Genomic DNA, 21,689 nt, shown 5'->3' with positions numbered 1-21,689 from the left:
GCCACTTTATTTTTCATGTTGAAAATTTTGGTTTGTGTGTTTGTTTAATTAAGAAAATGCTTAAATAAAATGTTAGCGTTAATGGCAGATGTTACATTTATTATTTGTTGGGGAATTATATGTATAAAAAAATCATTAGACTATTCGATTAATCGAAAAAATAATCGATAGATTAATCGGTTGAAAAAATAGTCGATAGTTGCAGCTCTAGATAAAACAGTCAAATTGCTTAGTCATGTTATTAAGATAACAGTTTACTCTGAAGAGATTTTCTGATGTAAATTATGGCTAAAGTTTAGTTAAGGTTACACCTTTGTGTATGTGGGCGTTTGATTGCAAGAGACTGGACAAGATTCACATTTAAGCTTTTACTGTTTGTACTGTAATTTGTTGCTCAGACCATGTCATTGCAATACAGAAAGGAAAAAAGCACTGCATAGCTCAAAGAAAAAAACACAAAAGCAGAAATGTGAACATAGGACAATCTCCTTAGGGAAAGCTGTACATGCAGTGCTTTCTACACCTCCTGACGTTTCTGTCTGTTGGGCCACAAATTCTCATCCACATCACCCTAAATATCTTCTCTTGCGATGCAGCGTGGAAAGAATCTTTTAGGGGCGTTCACATATTGCGTCTTTTGCACGCTCAAGTTTGTTGTTTCAAATGACATGTGATATGCTCGCTCATAATGGAAGCAACCGCACCGCATCAAATTAAAACATCTCAACTTTTCTGAATGCCCCCAGCGGGGGTCATGTGACAAGAACCAACCGAACAGCTTTCCCCCCAAAAAACATCTGAGCTTTCCCATCAGAAGTGTAGGATTTATTCTTTCACAAGCAAAAACAAAGTGCATTTTTAATTCAGTTTTTCACCAGAAAAAGCAGATTAAAACACTGGTTTATGTTTTAGGCGTGTTTACTATCCAAAATGATCTGATGTCACATTAAGTAACTTCCAGTTAACATGGAAGTTGAAATGTTAAGTTAGGAGTGTGGGTTATTGTTGTGCGTTTGTCATTTTGTTCCCAGTTTTGACGCAAGTTTCATTAGATCTCTGGTGTAACTGCTGCTACAGTACATATACGAAGAGGTGCTGGGCAGTGTTTCAGGAGTTTTAAACCACATCGTCTGCAGTAGGGCTGTCACTTTTGGGAAAAATCATATTCGAACGGATTTCGAATATCATGCAATGTAATATATTCGAATATCTAGGTGCCCCGCGCGCATTAAAAAAACACCGTAATGGAGATTCAATCACAAACTTATTAACAGTGACAGTCATAAACAGGGCTGTCTGGATTACTTTTTTTACTTAATGTTTGAAACAGCAGGTTATCAACTTATGAAAAACAAACTTGTATATATACAAAACGATTCAGAACCGTTACAAACAATAACGTGAAAACTTACACAGCTTCAGGAGTAAGGCATATAGGCGTCCCAAACGGAATTCACGCCCGCAGATTTCGGCAGAAAACTCTGGAATTCCGCGGATTTAATGCCCGTCATTGACAAGCACACATGTCCCGCGCTTGAGTGTGTTTGTGAGAAGTAATCTCATTGACAACAAGTCAAGCACACATACATATCCTATCCTGTGCGTTTGTGAGCCGTCATTGACAAGTACATTAACCCTGCGCGTGCTGTTTGATTGACCGTTTTTAATGATAGAGAGCACAAACCATTTGATACTTGAGATGAAATTAAACTTACTGCTGAGTAAAGCAGATCTCACTTGACTCTGTCGTCTATGTGATGCGCGACAGTCAGCGCATGATCATTTCAAATCCGTTTACAAGACAAATGCTGTTGTTGTTTAGTATAAAGTTTACATCGCGTTGTAAAAATTATGAAATTATCTTCATGCATGCTAATTTCATAATGCGAACGTATTAACACAAGCTTTTTATTCTGCTATAATATTTAACACTATAAACAATGTCATTTTATACACAAACTATAATTCTATCTTGACATGCACATTAGGTTCATGTTGGTCCAGTTGTCATCGTTGGTCTCACTCTCAGCATCTTTCCTATTACGAGGTGTAACTGTAAAAAATGCGCTACATATGGCGTTTAAAAAAACGGATGGTTTATTTATAGTTCGAATACGGATATTTCACGTCATGTTCGAATGCATATTCGAATATCGAATAAAAAGTGACAGCCCTAGTCTACAGCAGAAGGGCTGCACAAGTTTGGCAAAAAAAAAAACATTTAGTGTGTCTGCTAGTATTATTATACAATACAGAATGTAATGGTTTCCGTGTTATCTGCGCTCACGTGTAATCTCGTTCCCGGACTCGTGTATAATGTATTGTCATATAGCAGGCCGAATTTGCACCAAGCAATGTTAACAGTCACATGTTTCAATTCTTCACATTTTGACCATCTTCATGCTCAGAAAAATACCTCAATGTGGTTAAGGAATGGAGAGTAGGGTGAGAGGAACTCCATCAGTATTCTTTTGTGGGCCGCAAACCATTGCCTGATGATGTTTTAAAGATGGAAACTTACATTTTTTCTATAGACGTGTAAAACCAATTTTGTAAGATTGTTTTTTTACTTTCATTGTTTCACTGGTTTGCCTGCCCATTTAGTCTTAATAATTAATGGTAGCCTAAACGAACTTGGTTTGTTGTTCTCGAAGGCAGCTTGAATCTTGGTCGGGCTCGCGCCCCAATTCCAAGGAACAGAACAGAAAAAAATGCAGTGAAGGAGAAGAGATGCCAGAAATATTGTGGATGGGTGCAGAGGCACGGAGACACACGTTTTCCATAAGATTTTAAAGATGATTGACACAGGACTGTTTAGGTTCCTTTCAAACCTACGTTAAAAGTTAAGCCGTTAAAATATTATTAATAGTTTATTTTGATCATGGTTCCACAATCGCTGGATAATTGTTGTTTTAAAGAAGAATAAAATAATTACTTTTCAGTCATTTGCGATGTCACACAGTTAAACGTCCGTGTATTTACATGATATGCGACGTACATTTGCAAATGATTCATAAAGTCATACCTCTGCAATTCTTTGATCGATTGGGTTTTAAAAGTACCGTATGCTCAAACTTTAATGACAGCAATGTGATCGCTGATGCGCTTGTAGAGAGAGAGGCAGAGAAAAAGAGAGAGCACGGCCCTGTTCAAAAGTCGAAATGATTTGTTATTTGAAGTCGGCTCTTAGGGGCGGTTTCCCGGACAGGGATCAGCTTAATCCAGGACTAGGCCTTAGTTTAATTAGGAAATATAACTAGTTTTAACAAACATGCCTTACTAAAAATATTGCCTGTGTGCATTTTGAGGCAAAACAAATGGCACTGATGTATTTTAAGATATGTCAGTTCAAGTTGTTTTCAGTTTGGACAGCTCTTAAAAATGTTTTAATCTCGGACTAGTCTAATCCCTGTCCGGGAAACCGCCCCTTAAAGTACAAAATACCCGATTAAGCTGTTACGTGGCCATTATACACTGGGTCGCGACCCGGTGGTTGGGGACCTCTGATCTAGAGAGTTTCCAGAACATTTACAAAATGAAAATGCTGACACTGTAAAGGCTGAAGTATAGTCCAGTTTTTACGTATACCTGAGCGTCCGCGTAAAGTGTGAGTGAAACAATTTTCATACTGTACACACACTGCTGGATTTTAAAAAGTCCCATACATTGTACGTACAGGATATGCATTGCGTTGAAACATCTGTGTACACGCACAATTCAAATAAACTATACTTTGCAAGGCTGTGCGTTCGACAGACTGTTTTTGTGTTCAGCAGAGCTAAGATTATACAGATTTTAAACAACTTGTGAGTGAGAAAATAATGACATAATTTTCTTTTTTGGGTAAACTGTTGCTTTAAAGTCGCAAACTTTTCCTTTGCGCCACCTGGTACGAATTTTGTGATTTCAAATTGTAATAGGCATTCTGTTTTACTTGCTATTGTACTAGTACTCAGAGCTTCATGCCTATCCCTAGTATAACATTATTTCCTGAGACTAATGCCTTCAGTAAATACATGTATAACTAGGACATTGTCAAATAGTGTTAGCTTTTATTAAATCTAATGTATCCATTTTTTTTGTTTGTTTTTTTTAGAACAATCTGTCCCCACCAAGGTTGTAAGGGCAGGAAATACGAGAGCAAGGCGAGGTGGAAAGGTATGTGAATCACTTCAGTTTACCTACTCTCTACCATAGCACTATTACTATTTACTGGATTAGGAGCACTACTTTTTTGGTGATGGTAACATTTAAAATAATTTTGAAGGTTGGGGACTTTGGAGATGCAAATAATTGGCCAACACCTGGAGAGATTGCTACGAAGGAAGTTCAGGTATTTTTGAAAATCATTTCAGGTGAAAAACACAATTTCTGTCATCACTCTTAAGGCCAATTCACACTGGTCCAACAACAACCAACTCCATTAAACCCCAACATTCTGAAAGATCATTTACTTTGATCCAGCAACTGCCAGCAAGAGTTTCACACCGACACAACACATATGTCTGCTGGCGTTTCTGTGATCAGTGTGATTTGGCCTTTTAAGCATACTATAGTAAATTACTGCAGTAAGAGTTTTATTCATTTTAATGGTTTTGATGGTCTCGTGTTGCATTTTAAATTTAACACACATGTTAATTATTATAAATATATTCGACGTTGTGACTTTATTTAATGCGTTTGACATGCATCTTAACTCGTAACTTTTTGTCATTTTTGAGGGTTGGTTAGACTGATTTTAAATGGAATAATTTGAAAGCCCAAAAGACTGTGGGCCACAATAAAGTGGAACGGATGCTACATTCATCTTTCCTTTTAATTTTCTTGTTACATTAACAAGCATTTTGAGATGGTATGGGTTAAATTGAAAGAATTATTTTAAATAATAGAATAATATAACTACCTTATCTTGGCATTGTAAAGGGCATAATATAAAAAATGTTAGTTCTAAGTAGTGCTGGGCGATAATTCGATAACGATAATTTTACCGATATAAACTTTTTCGGTAAACCGATAAGGACAGTTCGGTAAGTGATCGATAATGTTTACGCACTGTGCGTAATGTTGCGCGAGCACTTCCGGATGCGGCACACGCTCTTGATTTACAATCACAGTTAGACTTGAAGGAGTGGAAGATGAGGCAAGTTATTCATTTATTAGTAGAGACCTATGATTTTCGCGACGCGGATAACGCGGAAAGAATCACGGAATCATTTTCTTGTGTGTAATGTTGGACGCGCAAACAGGGTTCGTCAAACACAGCAGACACAATAGGTGCAGTATACTGTACTTTCATTCAGCGTCCGCCTTGCACACGTCTGCACAGCTTTAAAAGTATATTTACAGGACATTCACAAATTCAGGAAACTGAGGAAAAGCAGCAGATCCACCACTGCAGTGAATATAGTGTTTGCGTATGTGCGCTCCCACAGCAATGTGACACTCTTGACATCCATTTATCAGCGTGTATAGCTCGTATATGTATAACACACGCGTGATCACTGAACTAAGTTTTCTTTCTAGTTTAAGTGAACATAAACAGCTGTTACTCAGTATATTGAAACTTAAAGCAGTCTGTCTTGGGTCTTAAAGTGACAGTAGTCTGCTGCTTTTGTGTCAGAAATGTGTTGATTTCATAACAAATAGATTTACATTTAATACAGATGCATTAAAACAAGATTTTAGTATTTGTATTTGTCATGTTCTGAATAAAAAGTAGTTTAAAACCATTATTAACTGTCTGGTTTTTACAATTTTCATTCAGGAGCAAAAATCTGCCTTTAAATTTGACAGGAGTAAAGATTTGTTATTTATCATGCTAATTATCGATATCGACTGATATGGAAAACATTTTCTCGATAATTTTAGTCTTACATCTAAGCCATCACGTGTACAAAGATAATAAAATAAAGGAAATTAATATTTATCAAAAAAACTCTAATAATATCAGGGAAAATAATTATCTATGATTTTATTGATATTTAATAAATATGGTGTTTTTCGTCATACTTGTGCATAGGGGTGTGCCCAAAGCTGAATATGTTATTCGGAAGGGCTTGGATGATGACTTCAAAACGAATAACAAATTCATCTAAATAACAGAAAAATATTAGGCCAGACACAATCACGTGTTTGCGCTAAATTATAAACCCCTTAAAGCACAAATAATATGTGTGTGAAGGGAATGAGTGCCATCTCCCAGCTTGTAGGAATGCTCATGTTAAAAAAAAAATTACCTTTTAAAGGGTCAATTGCAGAATTAATAGTTTCAGTTTTTAGACCTGCTCAGATTTTGTAAAACTTTTCCACAGTCTAAAGTACAGCATTAACAGCTCCAGGCTAAAGGCCTGCTCAGATTCATTCAACTTTCATGTTTTTTGGTGCACACGTGCACCGTGTCGAAAGTCCTGTACCGAAACGGTCCGGTACGAATACACATACTTTTACACTAATATTTAATGTTATTTAAGTTAAAAATATAATAAAGGGAAAAATGCATTTAAAATGCCATTTTCATGTAATATGACAAACTTCCGGGTTAAGACCCTCCCACTTCTGGTACCATCCAAATACAAATACAGGTACAAATAATTTTGAGATTGTTACAGATACAAATACTGACTCCGCTGCACACCCCTACTTGTGCAGCCCTTTCTAAGATATCTAGCCATATTTAAAGTCAGTTTCAGGAGTAACAACATAAACAAACAACTTTTGTGGAACAAGTGTAACTTCTTGTAAAATTACATTAAGTATCAATACCAACAAAGTCCTTAACTCTTTCCCCCCCAGCATTTTTTAAGCCCAGCCAGCGGCAGCATTTTTCATGAATTTCACAAACATTTAATGCCTTCCAGAAAATGATGTTCTTAAAATATATATAAACATACAATATATCAAATGAAAGAACAGACCCTTTGCTTTAAAAAAAGTTTCATCCTACCTTTATTAGTTTTCTTTTTATCAAAAATTACACTAAGCTAACGTTACTGTGTAAAATGTGTACTATATAGTGTAAACAATGATAGCTACAGTTCGGCTGCTGAACCTCCCTTCACATATCGGTGATCCATGATCAATATCTCCCCTCGTGTTTAGGAAACCAAAACATCTGTTATTTTCAACTAGTATTTGTCCCAGAGTGCACTTGTCAAACCATTAAACAAACAAAGACCGGAAGTTACGTTTTTACTAACGTGTATCTGTGACAACGCATGTGCGGCCGATGAAACCATCTATATAGTAGTGTGGTTAGCTAAAGCATCCAAGTATATGAGGGATATGGTTTGAGGGATTTAAACTTGTATATTTTTAAACACCTGTCAGGTTGTGAAGAAGTCATTGTTCAAAAGAGAATCCAAAGGAAAAAGAGAAAATGAAGAAAGTAAGGAAAACCTGAAAGCTAAATCAGACGACTCTGGAGAGGAAAAAAATGCTGATGATGATGATGATTCTCCAAAAAATGGACAAAAAAAGAGAGGTGTAATAACTTTCCTCAAGTACACATTCATTAGTTTATTGGGTTTCTTTTATAGGAACTTGATTTGAAATATAAATGACATAATGATTGTATATTTTAGAAATGTTATATCTCAACCAGTAACTTTATTACTTAGGAAACAAACACAAGTGGGTGCCTCTAATGATTGAAGTCAAGTCTGAGGGTCCGCGTGAGCGCTCGGCCTCCAGAAATAACACACGGCAATATGATGGCCATAGGATTTCCCCCAACAGCAGGAACGACTTGAGAGGTATCTCACTCTTTTCAAGTTTGCTTTTCTTTAATGCAGTCAATGAGATAATAAAAGCTTAATAAAGTAATAACAACTATGTTCTTCACTTTGTCAGAAATAGAATAAGTAGTTTATCTCCTCATCTGTGTCATATTGCGAAACATTAAGATTGTATGTATGAAAATGTAAAGATAATTTTTCTTAGAAGCTTCATACCCGTTTTAACACTTTTTTTTTGCTCTAACATCCTCTTGCTTGTGTTTTTAGACTGGCACAGCGGGAAGTATGATCAGGAGTTTAAGGATGACCATGACGAGGTGTCCAGTGTGAAGAGTGAGGGTGCACCATACAGAACAGGTGTCAGAGGTCGCGGTCGTGGTAGAGGGCGAGGAAGAGGGCGAGGCAGAGGTGCTAGCAGAGGTAAAAAACAACGTTCAGGAACGCATGATCCAGTGTTTCCCACAGATCTGAAATTTACTTGTGGTGGTAGCTGGTGAAAAGGGCAATCATTATTATCCACCGACAAAAATGGTCTACTATACATGTAACAAAGAACTAATAATGTGTGACACAACACAATACTTTGATTTATAAAACATTCATATTAATTTCACATTATAGTTCATTAATCTAACCACCCCAAACTTTTTTTGCCATAAACAAAGCTGACACTGTTTGTCAAAGCACCACGAAAAAACTTGATGTTTTTGCACTGATATATGAAGCAATTTGATGACCCCTTTTATCAAACTCAATTATATACAATACTATGTATACTATAGCCTATATAGACAGTGCAGGTCTATAGATTATAAATGTGACTGATGTTATAATGGTAATAACTTCTATAAGATAGGCACTTTTACTGCTTTCTATTTCTCTTTTGCCGATTAAAAAAAGCTTAATCCACTAATTATTTCAGATTTAAAAGTCTACTTGCTGTGCTGTCCCGATGACAGACTTTACATTACAGCTTTGCGTTTTTTATATCCTGAGTCAGCTTTAGCTTTGCTCATTCAGTATTAGCACTGCTTTTTGCTACAATCTCTGTGCAAACTGTTTAGATTTTAGTAAAGATATTGTCTATTATTAGTAAGACTATTAAAAAATGGGATAAAGAAAAAGAAGCTGCGCGTGGTCGTGACAAGATCTTTATCGAGCCAGTTGCTATCGCCATAGAAACCGGAGGCACGCTAAAACAGCACTCGAGCTTTAGCGCGGTAGCGCTCACGGCCGTTCTCCGATCGACTCGGGTTTTACACACAATATTAATCAGACTTGGGACCCGAAGTAATGAACTAGGACCGACCCGGACCCATCTGACCATTTAAAATATAAACCCGGAACCGTACGGGTCCCGCGTCCTCAGTGAAGAAAGACCTCTAATGGTAAAACTCTGCTCAAGTTCAGAAACATGAAAGGATACAATGTGACACTGAGGTTGCTTCGCGTCGCGCCCAATTCATTGAGAAACAGAGAGCACGTGAACGGACACTCAACCGGAGAGACACAACGTGCTTGCACGCAAAATGAAGCCAACTTAGATGCTATAAACACATATGCACATAAGCATATGCGACCATTTTGGTCGCAGTGTGTTCCCTGGCTGCTCCGTATGTGCTGCTGCAGTTGATCCAGTTTGCCGCGCTGGATGATGAGTTTATGACACGTGCATCATCTTCACGGTCACCCGACCCCCACCTCTCTCTCTCTCTCTCTCTCTCTCTCTCTCTCTCTCGCTCTCTCTCTCTCTCTCTCTCTCTCTCTCTCTCTCTCTCTCTCTCTCTCTCTCTCTCTCTCTCTCTCTCTCTCTCTCTCTCTCTCTCTCTCCAAAACACGGGTCATCCAGTCGAGTTCAGAAATACGGAAATTCGTAAAGTGATTTTTTTTACTTGGGCAGGTCGCAATTTACCTGGGCGCAGCGCCCAAGTAGAGCCTATGTATGGGAAACACTGGCATGATCTCTCATCCAAAAACTAGTGAAATACCTTCATGTCTGGAGTAAGACATGAACCCTAACCTAACCCATACAGCGAACTTGCAAGTGGGGTATTCTCTACAGACGGTAGGGGTGGGAGAGAGAGTCTTCATTCGTCCGGTAATGAGTCATTTAACCATATACCGACTTACGATGATGATTTATTAACATTAGAATGCTGCCTTGTGTCCCTTTAAAACATGACTTGCTTTAAGACATCAAAAGTCGAGTGCTTTAAACAACCGTGCATGACCTGATGTGTCTTCTGATCACAAAATGAGATAGAAAACTATTTTACAGAACAATTTTTGCTATTAATGCTTGATTAGCGTAGCAGTATAAATATACAGTATTGTTATAAAATACCCGCCATAGCATGAAGAACAGATAAATCATATTTCATCTCAATCGTGTTTATTGTCTCCATGCTTTAAAAAATAACAGCTTCTTCATTTGCTGAATAAAATGGCGATCTCCACGTGACACTACGTCTTTTTCAACAAGTTGTCATAATGAGACTGTCTGTCACGAGCGCCCTCTAGCTTCACGTATGAATAAAACAGACAAACAGAGTGTAAATGGCTGTAGCCATTGCCGTGTATGGAATAAATATGGATTAAATTTTACCCATCCCTGCAGAAATTTAAAGTGGAATGGAATAAATATTTCTCCAAATATGCACACTTTGAATAAAAAAAGCCCCAAATGAACATTGAGTTGTTGAGTGCTTTTATGACAACCATGCAGGAGGATTTTTCTTAATGACAGCGACTGAGGGTCATACTTACAATTAAATAAAAATTTGCAACTCTTGACAAAAGTGAAGACATTACTGTCACCTATATGATTTTCTGATTAAAATAAAGGTCAAAAACTGAATCTTAATTCTTAACGCTTTTTAATTCCTTATAGTTTTTTGAAGCAAGTACATTTATACTAACAGTGACTTTGAATTCATGTAAATAAATAACTCCGTGTTTCCAGCATCCTCGTGCGGGTTAACAGGGTTGGGTGGTTGTAAAACTGCGGCGTTAAATGCGATGTTGTCAAAAATTTGGGTGCACTTAACTTTTGTTCTGGTGCACCTAAGAAGAAAGTTAGGCGCACCAGTGCAACCAGTAAAAAAAGTTAGTCTCGAGCCCCGATACTGGCGTGTATCTTAAGACAAAACAATGGCACTTATATATGTTAAGATATATCAGTGCTAGATGTTTTTAAATTAAGGCAGCTCAAAAATGCATTTTAGTTTAGGACTAGGATAAGCCCTGTTGGAGAAACCGCCCCATACATCACATTTCCTGATCTCATTTTTCAAACTTTATTTGGTGTGTAATGTTGCTGTAGGAGCATAAGTAATACCTGCAAAATTATAAAGCTCAGAAATGTATTAATAGAATTCCCCTTTCAAATCCTACAGCGAACGGCCGGTTTGGACTATAGCCCTATACTTCCTGGTTGAATGACGTTAAAATAGGAGCTTCCGACTTAACACCGCCCAATACGTCACTCGCAAGCTTGGCTCAAACAGTTCTGGCTAAGCTAAGCTACCGTCGAATCACAACACACTAAACAAGCCACACAATCAGAACTCTTTATGTATTTCTGAAGGAGGGACTTCATAGAACAAGGAAATCATCAGCCTTCAGCCATCAGTTTTTAGGACAGTGAAACTGCAAAACACAGGAAAAACTGGACCTTTAAAATAGAGCTGGCACGTTTGGCATTACATATTTAAAACAATAATTCCATAGTCTAAACCTACGCCAATCTTGACAAACTATATACCGTTGGAAAGCTCTAGGAATGTAGTTTTTATATTTCAACACTATTTTGCGACAAAAAGTATGTAGTAAGAGTCATTTCCTAAAATGTTGCAGGCCAACAGGTGGGCCCACGGTGTAAAAACATATTTATTTGTAAATATCCTATAAACCTGAAATAACCTTGACAAACTATATATTGTTGGAAAGGTCTGGGAATGTAGATTTCATATTTCAAGGCTATTTGATGATTGAAATTGTATAGTGACAGTCATTTTGTTAAATGTCACTCACCCCATAGGAATACATATGAATAATTATATATTTATAACACTAATACCCTATAAACTTGAAATAATCTTTACAAACTATATATTGTTGGAAAGCTCTAGGAATGTAGTTTTCCATTTTGCATTAAAAACAACGCAGAGACCATAATTTATTAATTTGTGGCAAGATAATGCAGCTAACCGTTGACACCTAGTGGCCTTCGTTGGTACAACCACAAAGTGTGACACCCAATTTTTTTTTTTTTTTAAAGGTACAATTTGTAAGATATTTGCAGTAAAATATCCAAAAACCACTAGTCCGGTGTTATATATTTTGTCCAGCTTGACCATTAACAATATCTATAATGTTTTCAACTACTTGTAAATTATGAGAAAATTGCTGCCCTAAACAGTGACACGGGGCAGTGCCATCGCCTGTAAATTATGTTAATATCTATGTTACCCTTCCCATATTAGAGGAGCATGCTGTATCTGTACATTTACCAAAAATATGTGGTTGCACTGTGTTCACCATGTGTGTTATGATGACATAAGATGGGCAACAAATGCACTGGGGGTTAGAGTGAGGTTAAAATCAAACAAATGCAGTGGGATGCTGGCAACCTTTGCATTTGGTCCATCTCACCAGCACGTCATCCTTTTTGTTGAACCCTGTTTATAATCTCAGCTGCTACTGGAATAATGTAGTCCTCACATCTGATTCGCTGTGTTTGAGTCTTTGATTGACTCCAGGTATGTTACACCAAATGTTAATGTCATGTACATTTCATCAGGTCATTTTGACTACTATGGCTATAAGGGATATGGTGGTAAAGACAGTGCCTATGGTCAGAAGTTCAACAGCACGGTTACTTACTATTATGACAACATGAGCAGTACTGATCTTTATACTGTGGACCAAGACCTGCTAAAGGACTACATCAAGAGACAGATGTAAGTAAACATCCATCCTGAAAGTAATCCAAATGACTCAAGTGAGGTCGATACATTTCCAAAACCAAAATATTGACATGTAATATACAAAAGTTTTTTTATTTTTAAACCAAATATGATGTTATGCATGTTAAATATGGTCTTGGTGTTATTCTTTCTGGGTGTACTGTTATTTTTATAATCTTTAGTAGGCCATTATTATATGTAGTGCATTAAAAAATGTATAACAGAAATACCTACAATGCTAAGATGAAAGTTTATTTCTGCAGAGAATATTACTTCAGTATTGACAACCTGGAGAGGGATTTCTTCCTGCGCAGAAAGATGGATCAAGAGGGCTTCTTGCCTGTTGCTCTGATCGCAAGTTTTCACCGTGTCCAAGCTCTTACAACAGATGTCAGCCTTATTTTGGAGGTCGGCTTCTCACCAGTTTTGTTGTTCTTAAAACTTTTTCATTTTACGGTTGTATTATATGATAACTTGTTATTGAAACTTTCTTGATATTTGACTTCTGTTCAGGCCCTGAAGGACAGTAAGGAAGTGGAGATCATAGATATGAAAATTCGTCGCATAGAAACCCCTGAAAAATGGCCCCTACCTGGGCTTGCTTTGCCAGATTATTCTCAGACAGATTTTTCTCAGTTCATCAACTGCCCAGAGTTTATTCCCAGGAATGTTGTGGATGACCACACAGGTCTGATTTTGCATGAAATTATTCAGGACAAATGTGTCAATGTTTTGTCATGATGTGCAACATATCTAATTAAATGCATGAACTGTACAGGTTCTCCGAGAGCATCCACACCCGTGCACTCCAAGTCAGAGGACGTCAGCAATCTGAAGACCATGCCTAAGGGCCTGTCGGCTAGTCTACCCGATCTAGACTCAGAGTCATGGATTGAAGTAAAGAAAAGGCCACGACCTTCACCAGCTCGACCCAAGGTAAAAATGGCCGATTAACTTCATGTACAATATCTTCACAGAAGCAAACTCTTTCAAAATATCCTTTAATTAATATTACCCCAAAAAATACTTAAATAGTCTTCATATTTGAAGTAAAATGTTTTTTTGCAGTAAGGTTTGTTTTTTATGGTCCTGAAGAATTTGGTGGAAAAGTGTCTTAAAGTGAAATAATGGAGTAATAAAAGTTTGCTGTTAATTTTGCTCATCACCAGGCCATCCAAGACGTAGGTGATGCTATTTCTTTAGTAAAACAGTAAAAAAAGATTTAATGCTATAAACCGGGTCCTTGATGATTCATAAAATGCAAGTCCATGGCCGCAATCACTTTGAGAGTCAAAAAAGCAGATACAGGCAACATGAATATAATCCTGAGGAAGCGCCTCCTGACAAAATATTAAGGTCTTATTAAATAAGACCATTGCTTCACACTATTTAGCAATAATCCACTGCAAAACAGCCTAAACACATCTAGGCCCTGGTTACTGTACCTTTAAGACGTGTGATAGATCTTTACTCTGTACTTTTGCACTAGGGATGTGCATCGATGGATCGCGTTCCCATTAAAAAGACCTGTCTAAAATAGATTCTGAATCGTAAGTCTCCAATAAAGTGTTTCATGCACAGCTTGTGCGTGTACTACGGCTCCATGATCAGTAGGAAGTCCTTATCAATCTAAAATCACTACGAGTTTGACTCGTTTATAACGCGCATTTAAAAAAGCAACACTCGTCAAACACAATCATTCAAAATATTCTCTATTGTCATGAAAATACCTGAAACAATCTGAAGAACCGCCATATAAATACGCCTTTAGATATTTCCTGGAATAGTGTTTGTAATGATTTCTATTGGCACAAATAGAGTTTCTGCACAAGAGCGCCTAACCCTAACCCTAACAACATTCTGGTGAAGAAACAATCTCAATTTCATCTCGGATGACCAGAGTGTAAAGTTACTTTAACAGCAAAGTTTCATTTTGACAAACTACCTCTATCCCAATGGTACAAAAATTGGCTTCATTATTTTTATAGGCTAGATAAAATGTTAATTTGAATTGATCAGTGTAATGTAGGGATGCACCGATAGGATTTTTTGGGCTGATACCGATTTAAAAAGACAACTTCTGGCCGATACAGATGCCGATACCGATATTAAACACTTGTATACAACACTATACAGTTGGTCTATTAGCTAGTTTTTTTCTGCATCAAATTATTTTTACTGAACATGGATTGGATCTAATTAACATTCAACTGACCAACATAATAAGAGAGGCACAAATTAAGCTAAAACAAATATAATAAGACTGCATGACAACCTTCAAAAGTGGTTTTTGCTATTCAGCATTTATTTTATTAACAACATTAACTCCTTTTTTACACATAATGGATTTCTCTATACATTTAATTAATAAACAATCAGTATCGGCCTTTCTCGTGCTATTGCCGATATGGCGATGGTTTCAAATTCATCAAAATTTGGTCGATAAATAACGGGGGCCGATACATCGGTGCATCACTAGTGTAATGTTTTTTTAAAAGCGTGTGTGCGTGTCAATGTAATATTCATTAAATTGTGTTGTGTACATATGAGAACATACTAAAATAATGCATACATAAAGTGTTTCACTTGAAATATTTTAATATTTATAAAAAAGTATATTATTATTTTCTTGGAAAGTAATAACTATTAGGGATGCACCGATACCACTTTTTTGGAATACGAGTATAAGTACGAGTACTTGCATTTCAGTACTTGCTGATACGGAGTACTTAATAAAAAAATACATGATTTAACAGATTTTTACAGGTAACAGCTTTAGTCATATAATTTAACAAAAAACAAGGGACCTGTTTTCCAGTTTGTTGTAAACTCTGTCTCTTTGGACAACACGAGGATTAACCCCGTATACGCCGCTCAAACATAGACATTTCTCAAACCGTGGTATCGATCCCCGGTATCGGGGGACTTTTAACGAGTACTTTAGAAAATGTGGTATCGAGACCGATACCAGTATCGGTATCGGTGCATTCCTAATAACTATACAGATTTTAGCATATAATTTGGTCTATCACTACTTTAAAGCAACACTATGTAGTTTCCATGTAAAAATGACTTACAGCTCCCCCATGTGGTTGAAAAGCGCAACAGTGCCTGGTATCAGAAACACTCTTCTGCAGGCAGGGGGAGGTGCGGGGCTGTGTTTCCTACCCTCCACCGCCACTTTCAGAGTGTTCTTGTAGCAGCTAGGAGGCTGCTCAAGTTGCAGCAACAGTACAATTTGTCCAGTTAAAAGTTGTTCTATCACTGAAATTATTTTAGAGACATTATTTAAAGGTAAAAAAACTACACAGTTTTGCTTTAAATAATACATAATGCTAGTAAAAAATATCTAATTATCATTGATTATTAAAGTCCTGCTTTGTTGTTTGAGAAATGTGTCAATGATCAGAGTGACGATAAATTGATGAACCGTTGCAGAAAGCAGAGGAAGTGCGTACACCAGTACAGTCTGGTCCAGTTGTTGGTGAAGACCAGGATGAACCAGAAGAGCTGGACTTCATGTTTGATGAAGAAATGGAGCAGATAGACGGGCGACGCAACACTTTTACTGACTGGTCAGATGAGGATTCGGACTGCGAAATCGATGATCGAGATGTCAACAAGATTTTAATAGTTACTCAGACGCCACCTTACCTGCGTAAACATCCAGGAGGAGACCGCACAGGACAGCACACCTCACGCTCTAAACTAACCAACGAACTGGCCAAAATCATTAATGATGGACTTTGCTACTACGAACAAGACCTGTGGGATGACACATATGAACCTGAATATGCCACAATTAAGGTGCGTAATATTATTCTGATCCTGCTGTCTGGTTTTTCAACATGTTATTAATGCATTTTAATTGTTTTCTGGCACATGAAACCTTAAGTAAACTTTGAATCATGCTTGACGTTTTTCAAGCAATAATTCTCATAGAGGTTTGCTTCTTTGCCATGATTTTGCTTTCTGACTCCATCTTGAAACTGATACGACATTATTTACATCATCTATTACAGACAACAACAAATTCGTTGTACCTCTTTGGAAAAGTAAAATATTTAAATATATATAGATTCCAAAATCGTTTTATAACGAATCTTGATAGTTTGATGATAGTCCCGATATTTTTCTCCCACCCCTATTATTTGTGTAATTTCATAATAAGCACCAGTGAATACACCGTTAAGCTCGCTCACTGTCTCTTTGTGCTCATGCAGCAGCAATCTCTCGCGTGAGGTCTGCGCAAGCGGCTGTATCGCCAAATTAAGAAAGCTCTTCTCGCAAACACTGCTAATAGTTGTTAGTAAGTTTTTTTTTTTTTTTTTTTTACTTTAAGCAAGCAAAGACAAATCTTGAATTTGTATCATTGATACATGTGCTGCTGGAGCGATGTAGTTTGATGCGCCATTTGCTTATAGTGCAAACATCTTTGATCAGAAAGACGAGAGACGCAGCAATTAAGGTGTAATAGAAAGGAAAGCGTGTCAAGACCTTAAAACAATTCAATTCAATTCAATTTTATTTATATAGCGCTTTTCACAATTGTTAATTGTTGCAAAGCAGCTTTACATGAGTAGATGTAGAGGAGAACATTGAAAATCAATACATAGTATAAGAAGTAGAATATAGCGGCTAAGGATAAAAAACCGTGTAAGCGAGCATATTAATAATGTAACGTATACAGTAAAGTGCTAAGTTAAGCCAAAGTTGGCTGACTCTCCCTGGGACTAAAAAACCCCCTAGGAGAAAACCCAATGGGAAAAAATCCTAGAAGGACAAAAAACCCTAGGGAGAGATTAATATTTATATTTATAATATATAGACACGGTAGGGATAGGAAGCGTGTAAGCGGATTAAACTGGTTCAGCCGGTGGCCGTTGGTCGCGCATCGGTTGGGCGTCACGTTGAAGGACAGCCAGTTGATTAGTGGTGCGATGACCTTCACAGCAACAGGAACTGGATCTGTTTGTCTCATTGTCCTCAGAGTCGAGGACGAGACAGGGAGACAAAAACAGAATTCTATTAGCGTAGGGGCCGTTCGCATGTAATGCAAGTGTCATACATTATAGTGGTTTAATTCAGCTCGGTTCCAGACAGGCTAACTATTGCGGCAAGAGTAAATTACCCGTATGAGGTATGTGAGTGCTTTGTTCTAGACAAAATAACTACTGCGGGAAAAGTACATTTACTGGACATTCTATGTGAATGCTTTGTTAAAGAAGAATGCCTTAAGTTTAGATTTAAATTGTTCGACTGTGTCTGATACTCGAACATTATTTGGTAAATCATTCCAGAGCTTAGGGGCTAAATAGGAAAAGGATCTACCACCTTTAGACACTTTTGATATTCTAGGGATAATTAAGTAACCCGAATTTTGTGATCGCAGTTTACGTGGTGGATTGTATTCTGATAGTAGTTCTTTTATATACGAGGGCGCTAGGCCATTTAAGGCTTTGTAGGTGATTAGTAATATTTTAAATTGTATGCGATATTTAACTGGTAGCCAGTGTAAAGATGCCAGAATTGGACTAATGTGGTCATACTTTTTAGATCGAGTAAGCACTCTTGCGGCGGCGTTTTGAACCAGCTGTAGCTTGTTTACCTGATTTGCATGGCATCCCCCGAGTAACGAGTTACAATAGTCTATTCTAGAGGTCATAAAAGCATGGATAAGCTTTTCTGCATCTGATGCAGACAGCATATGGCGTATTTTTGAGATATTTCTAAGATGGAAAAATGCTGTGCGGCAGACGTTGGAGATATGACTATCGAAAGATAGATTGCTGTCAAACATTACGCCTAAATTCTTAACCGTGGAAGATGGCACCACCGTGCAGCCATCTATGGGCAGCTTGTAATCTGACATATTATGTTTGGAGCGATTTGGTTCAATAATAAGTATCTCTGTCTTATTGGAGTTTAGCATAAGAAAGTTATGTGCCATCCAGTCCCTAATATCACTAATGCAGTCTGTTAGCTTAGAGAACTGGTGGGTTTCGCTAGGATGTGACGAGATGTAAAGCTGGGTATCATCCGCATAGCAGTGAAAACTTATGTTATGTTTCCTGATAATGTCTCCTAGAGGTAACATATATAACGAGAATAGGATAGGGCCTAGAACTGATCCCTGAGGTACGCCGTATTTAACGGGGGAGTGATGTGACTCTTCCTCATTTACATAAACAAAGTGATATCGATTGGTTAGATACGATCTAAACCAGGCTAACGCCTGACCACTGATGCCAACATAGTTTTCTAGTCTATTGAGTAGGATTCTGTGATCTATTGTGTCAAAGGCTGCACTAAGGTCTAGTAATATAAGGATTGAGATTTCACCACGATCGGATGTTATTAGGAGGTCATTTCAAAACAGACTTCATGGTCATCACATCATATCTATATCTAGAGCTCTGTGTCTCATATACAGGTATTTATCCTGCCTGTAGGTTTGTACATACATTCATACCGGTTCATTTTACATATTGCCTATTGTTTATGCACTGTATACATAAGTACAAAATACAATGAAAGCATACCAAGCGTCAATGGTCTATTAAAATAATAACTCAATTAAAAACAAGATTCTGTCTATCAAGACATAATCTGTTGTTATCTTCTTGGCATTTTTACTTCAATGCTAGCTTTAACTCTCCCATATTTTAAAACTGTGGTGAGCATTCATTTAAAAGCTATAGTGAGTGCCAAATATCTGCACATTTTTAATCAAAAAACAATTTAAAACTGAAAAACAAGTATATCGTGAAATATACTGCTACCGTGGCCGTGACTCATTCCGTGAAATGCATTTTTGGTCATACCGTACGGCCCTAATGTCAGCCATATGTTCACTTTGTGATTAGATAAGATTTTTATCTTTATATATTTTGAGTTTACCAGTAGGGTTGCAAAATTCTGTGAATTTTCAAGGCTGAAATTTTTAATTGGGAATTAACTGGAATATATGAAAATAATCAGTATTATATGGTAATTAATGGGAATAAACTGGAAATTAAAAAAATTGCAGAGTAGCCTATAAAAAATCTTGAGCATAATTTTGTTTAAAACAACTAGACAGTTTATTTTCTACCCTACACATTCTTGCAGGGTAGACGTTTATGATTAAGATTAACTTCCCATGGAAAGTTTCTGGAAATGTTCCACTTTGCAACCCTATTTACCATTTATCTCGATTTAATCACAAACACTATTACATTCAGACAGTCTCATGATTTGGCTTTCTATTTGACTTTTCATAAAAATCATACTGGATTATTCAAGTCTTAGTTGGCACTGTCAATGAGCCAGAGAAAGCAATACCTGAGCTTTTCTGACAGGTTCTAGGTTCGTGTCCATTTCTGTGTGTTGCTTTTTCTTCGCACAGCCAGTGTTTTTAGCGTAGTGCTTCTGGATATGGCAGGACATAATGGTCTTGTACCACAGTGGGTATTGTTGCTTTTGTATTGTCATTTTTGTGGCGTTCACGTGCCCCAGCCAGTAAGTCCAGCAGTGTTAGTGCTATGTCATTAAATAAACCCTGACTACCTTAGGCTCACCATGTTCAATCGATAGACTGGTTTGGGCATCATGGCTCTTTTTGGCACAGAGGTACGTTATCCAAGATATAGCTAAGATGTTTATTACATTTACTTTGTATCATTGTGTGTTTGTTGCCTGGACTCTTGTTGCTGAATATGAACACTTGTTGGTTAACATTTTTGTCTTGCTATGATAAGGTGCAATACTTGACATGCTTTCAACTTGTTTATTGTAACTGGTTTGTCAAAACAGCAAGAAGTGGAGAACTTTAAGAAAGTGCATTTGATCAGCAGAGAGCAGTTTGACTGCTTAACCCCTGAACCGCCTGTTGACCCCAACCAGGAAGTTCCTCCAGGACCACCAAGGCCTCAGCAGAGTGAGATTTCTTTTTTTAAACGGTTAATTTTCTGAGGAATAGTCGTTTTTTTTTTTTTAAACAAAAACATTCTCGGTTATAGAGCTTTTAATCATTACAATGGTCCTAAAAGTACGTATCATTTATGCAAAATGTAATTTCTTATTAACTTGTGAAAAACCATGTGGGTATTTTTTTGAGTGGGATAATGTGTGCTCCTTTCTTCATCTCTAAAAACAAAAAATCTTTTCTAATTTAACTTCTGCTACTCATCTTTATGACTGTTGGTGGCTCCTAAGAAAACTTTCGAATTTAATAAATGCTTTTTCTCATATAGTCCCCACAGATGCCCTGGCCAACAAACTGTTTGGTGCTCCAGAACCATCTACAATTGCCCGCTCTCTTCCAACTACAGTGCCTGACTCTCCTAACTACCGCAGTGCCCGCACACCTCGAACGCCTCGTACCCCACGGCTAAAGGACCCCACACAGACACCCCGTTTCTACCCTGTGGTTAAAGAAGGGCGACCACTAGATGCCAAAGTATGTGTGAAAACGAATTTGCTAGTCAGACATTTTGATAAAAAATGCCATCATGGTTTAATCAAAATGTTTGCGAGAACAACACAAGGTTTTTTGGACCTATTTCACACTTTTCTGCAGAATTTTTATGTTTATTTAGGAAAATTTAGATTACATAATATTTCATTAAACGGGATGTAAACTGGGCTGTGATTTGGACCATGCAAGTTTAAATGATACTTTTTTTGTCCTTTCTCAGACACCCCGCAAACGAAAGACACGACACAGCTCCAATCCACCTATGGAGTGCCATGTTGGCTGGGTAATGGACTCCAGAGAGCATCGGTCGCGAACGGCCTCTGTCAGGTGTGAAGAATTAAAGTATATAAAAACATCATCATTAGTCCATCCAGTTTCAATTGTGGTTTAAGTCATGCATCCACTGTTTAATGTTCTCATTACAATCATAGTATAGCTTATTCTGGTATCAGCCAATAGCAGTAATCTCTTTGCAAATGCAAAGTAGAATGAATTCCATATCCATTACTTACCTATTACAATTTGACTTTT

At 37.3% G+C, this 21,689-nt stretch overlaps 1 protein-coding gene across 1 annotated transcript in view; it reads left to right on the top strand.

Moving 5' to 3' along the window:
- The window catches only part of larp1 (La ribonucleoprotein 1, translational regulator), a 45,852-nt gene that overhangs the window by 16,875 nt on the left and 7,288 nt on the right, over positions 1-21,689 (top strand). The window contains exons 2-14 of the mRNA XM_065287675.1: positions 4,097-4,158; positions 4,268-4,333; positions 7,327-7,480; positions 7,617-7,751; positions 8,001-8,153; positions 12,535-12,694; positions 12,964-13,108; positions 13,214-13,388; positions 13,479-13,636; positions 16,139-16,507; positions 20,495-20,618; positions 20,935-21,140; positions 21,379-21,485. Coding sequence (XP_065143747.1) covers positions 4,097-4,158; positions 4,268-4,333; positions 7,327-7,480; positions 7,617-7,751; positions 8,001-8,153; positions 12,535-12,694; positions 12,964-13,108; positions 13,214-13,388; positions 13,479-13,636; positions 16,139-16,507; positions 20,495-20,618; positions 20,935-21,140; positions 21,379-21,485 — 2,014 coding nt within the window. The remainder of the gene's footprint in view (positions 1-4,096; positions 4,159-4,267; positions 4,334-7,326; positions 7,481-7,616; positions 7,752-8,000; positions 8,154-12,534; positions 12,695-12,963; positions 13,109-13,213; positions 13,389-13,478; positions 13,637-16,138; positions 16,508-20,494; positions 20,619-20,934; positions 21,141-21,378; positions 21,486-21,689) is intronic.

Source organism: Paramisgurnus dabryanus, chromosome 18 (genome assembly GCF_030506205.2).
Source record: "Paramisgurnus dabryanus chromosome 18, PD_genome_1.1, whole genome shotgun sequence".
NCBI lineage: Eukaryota > Metazoa > Chordata > Actinopteri > Cypriniformes > Cobitidae > Paramisgurnus > Paramisgurnus dabryanus.
The sequence above is the reverse complement of the archived record's forward strand: the minus strand, read 5'-3'. Positions and strand labels throughout refer to the sequence as shown.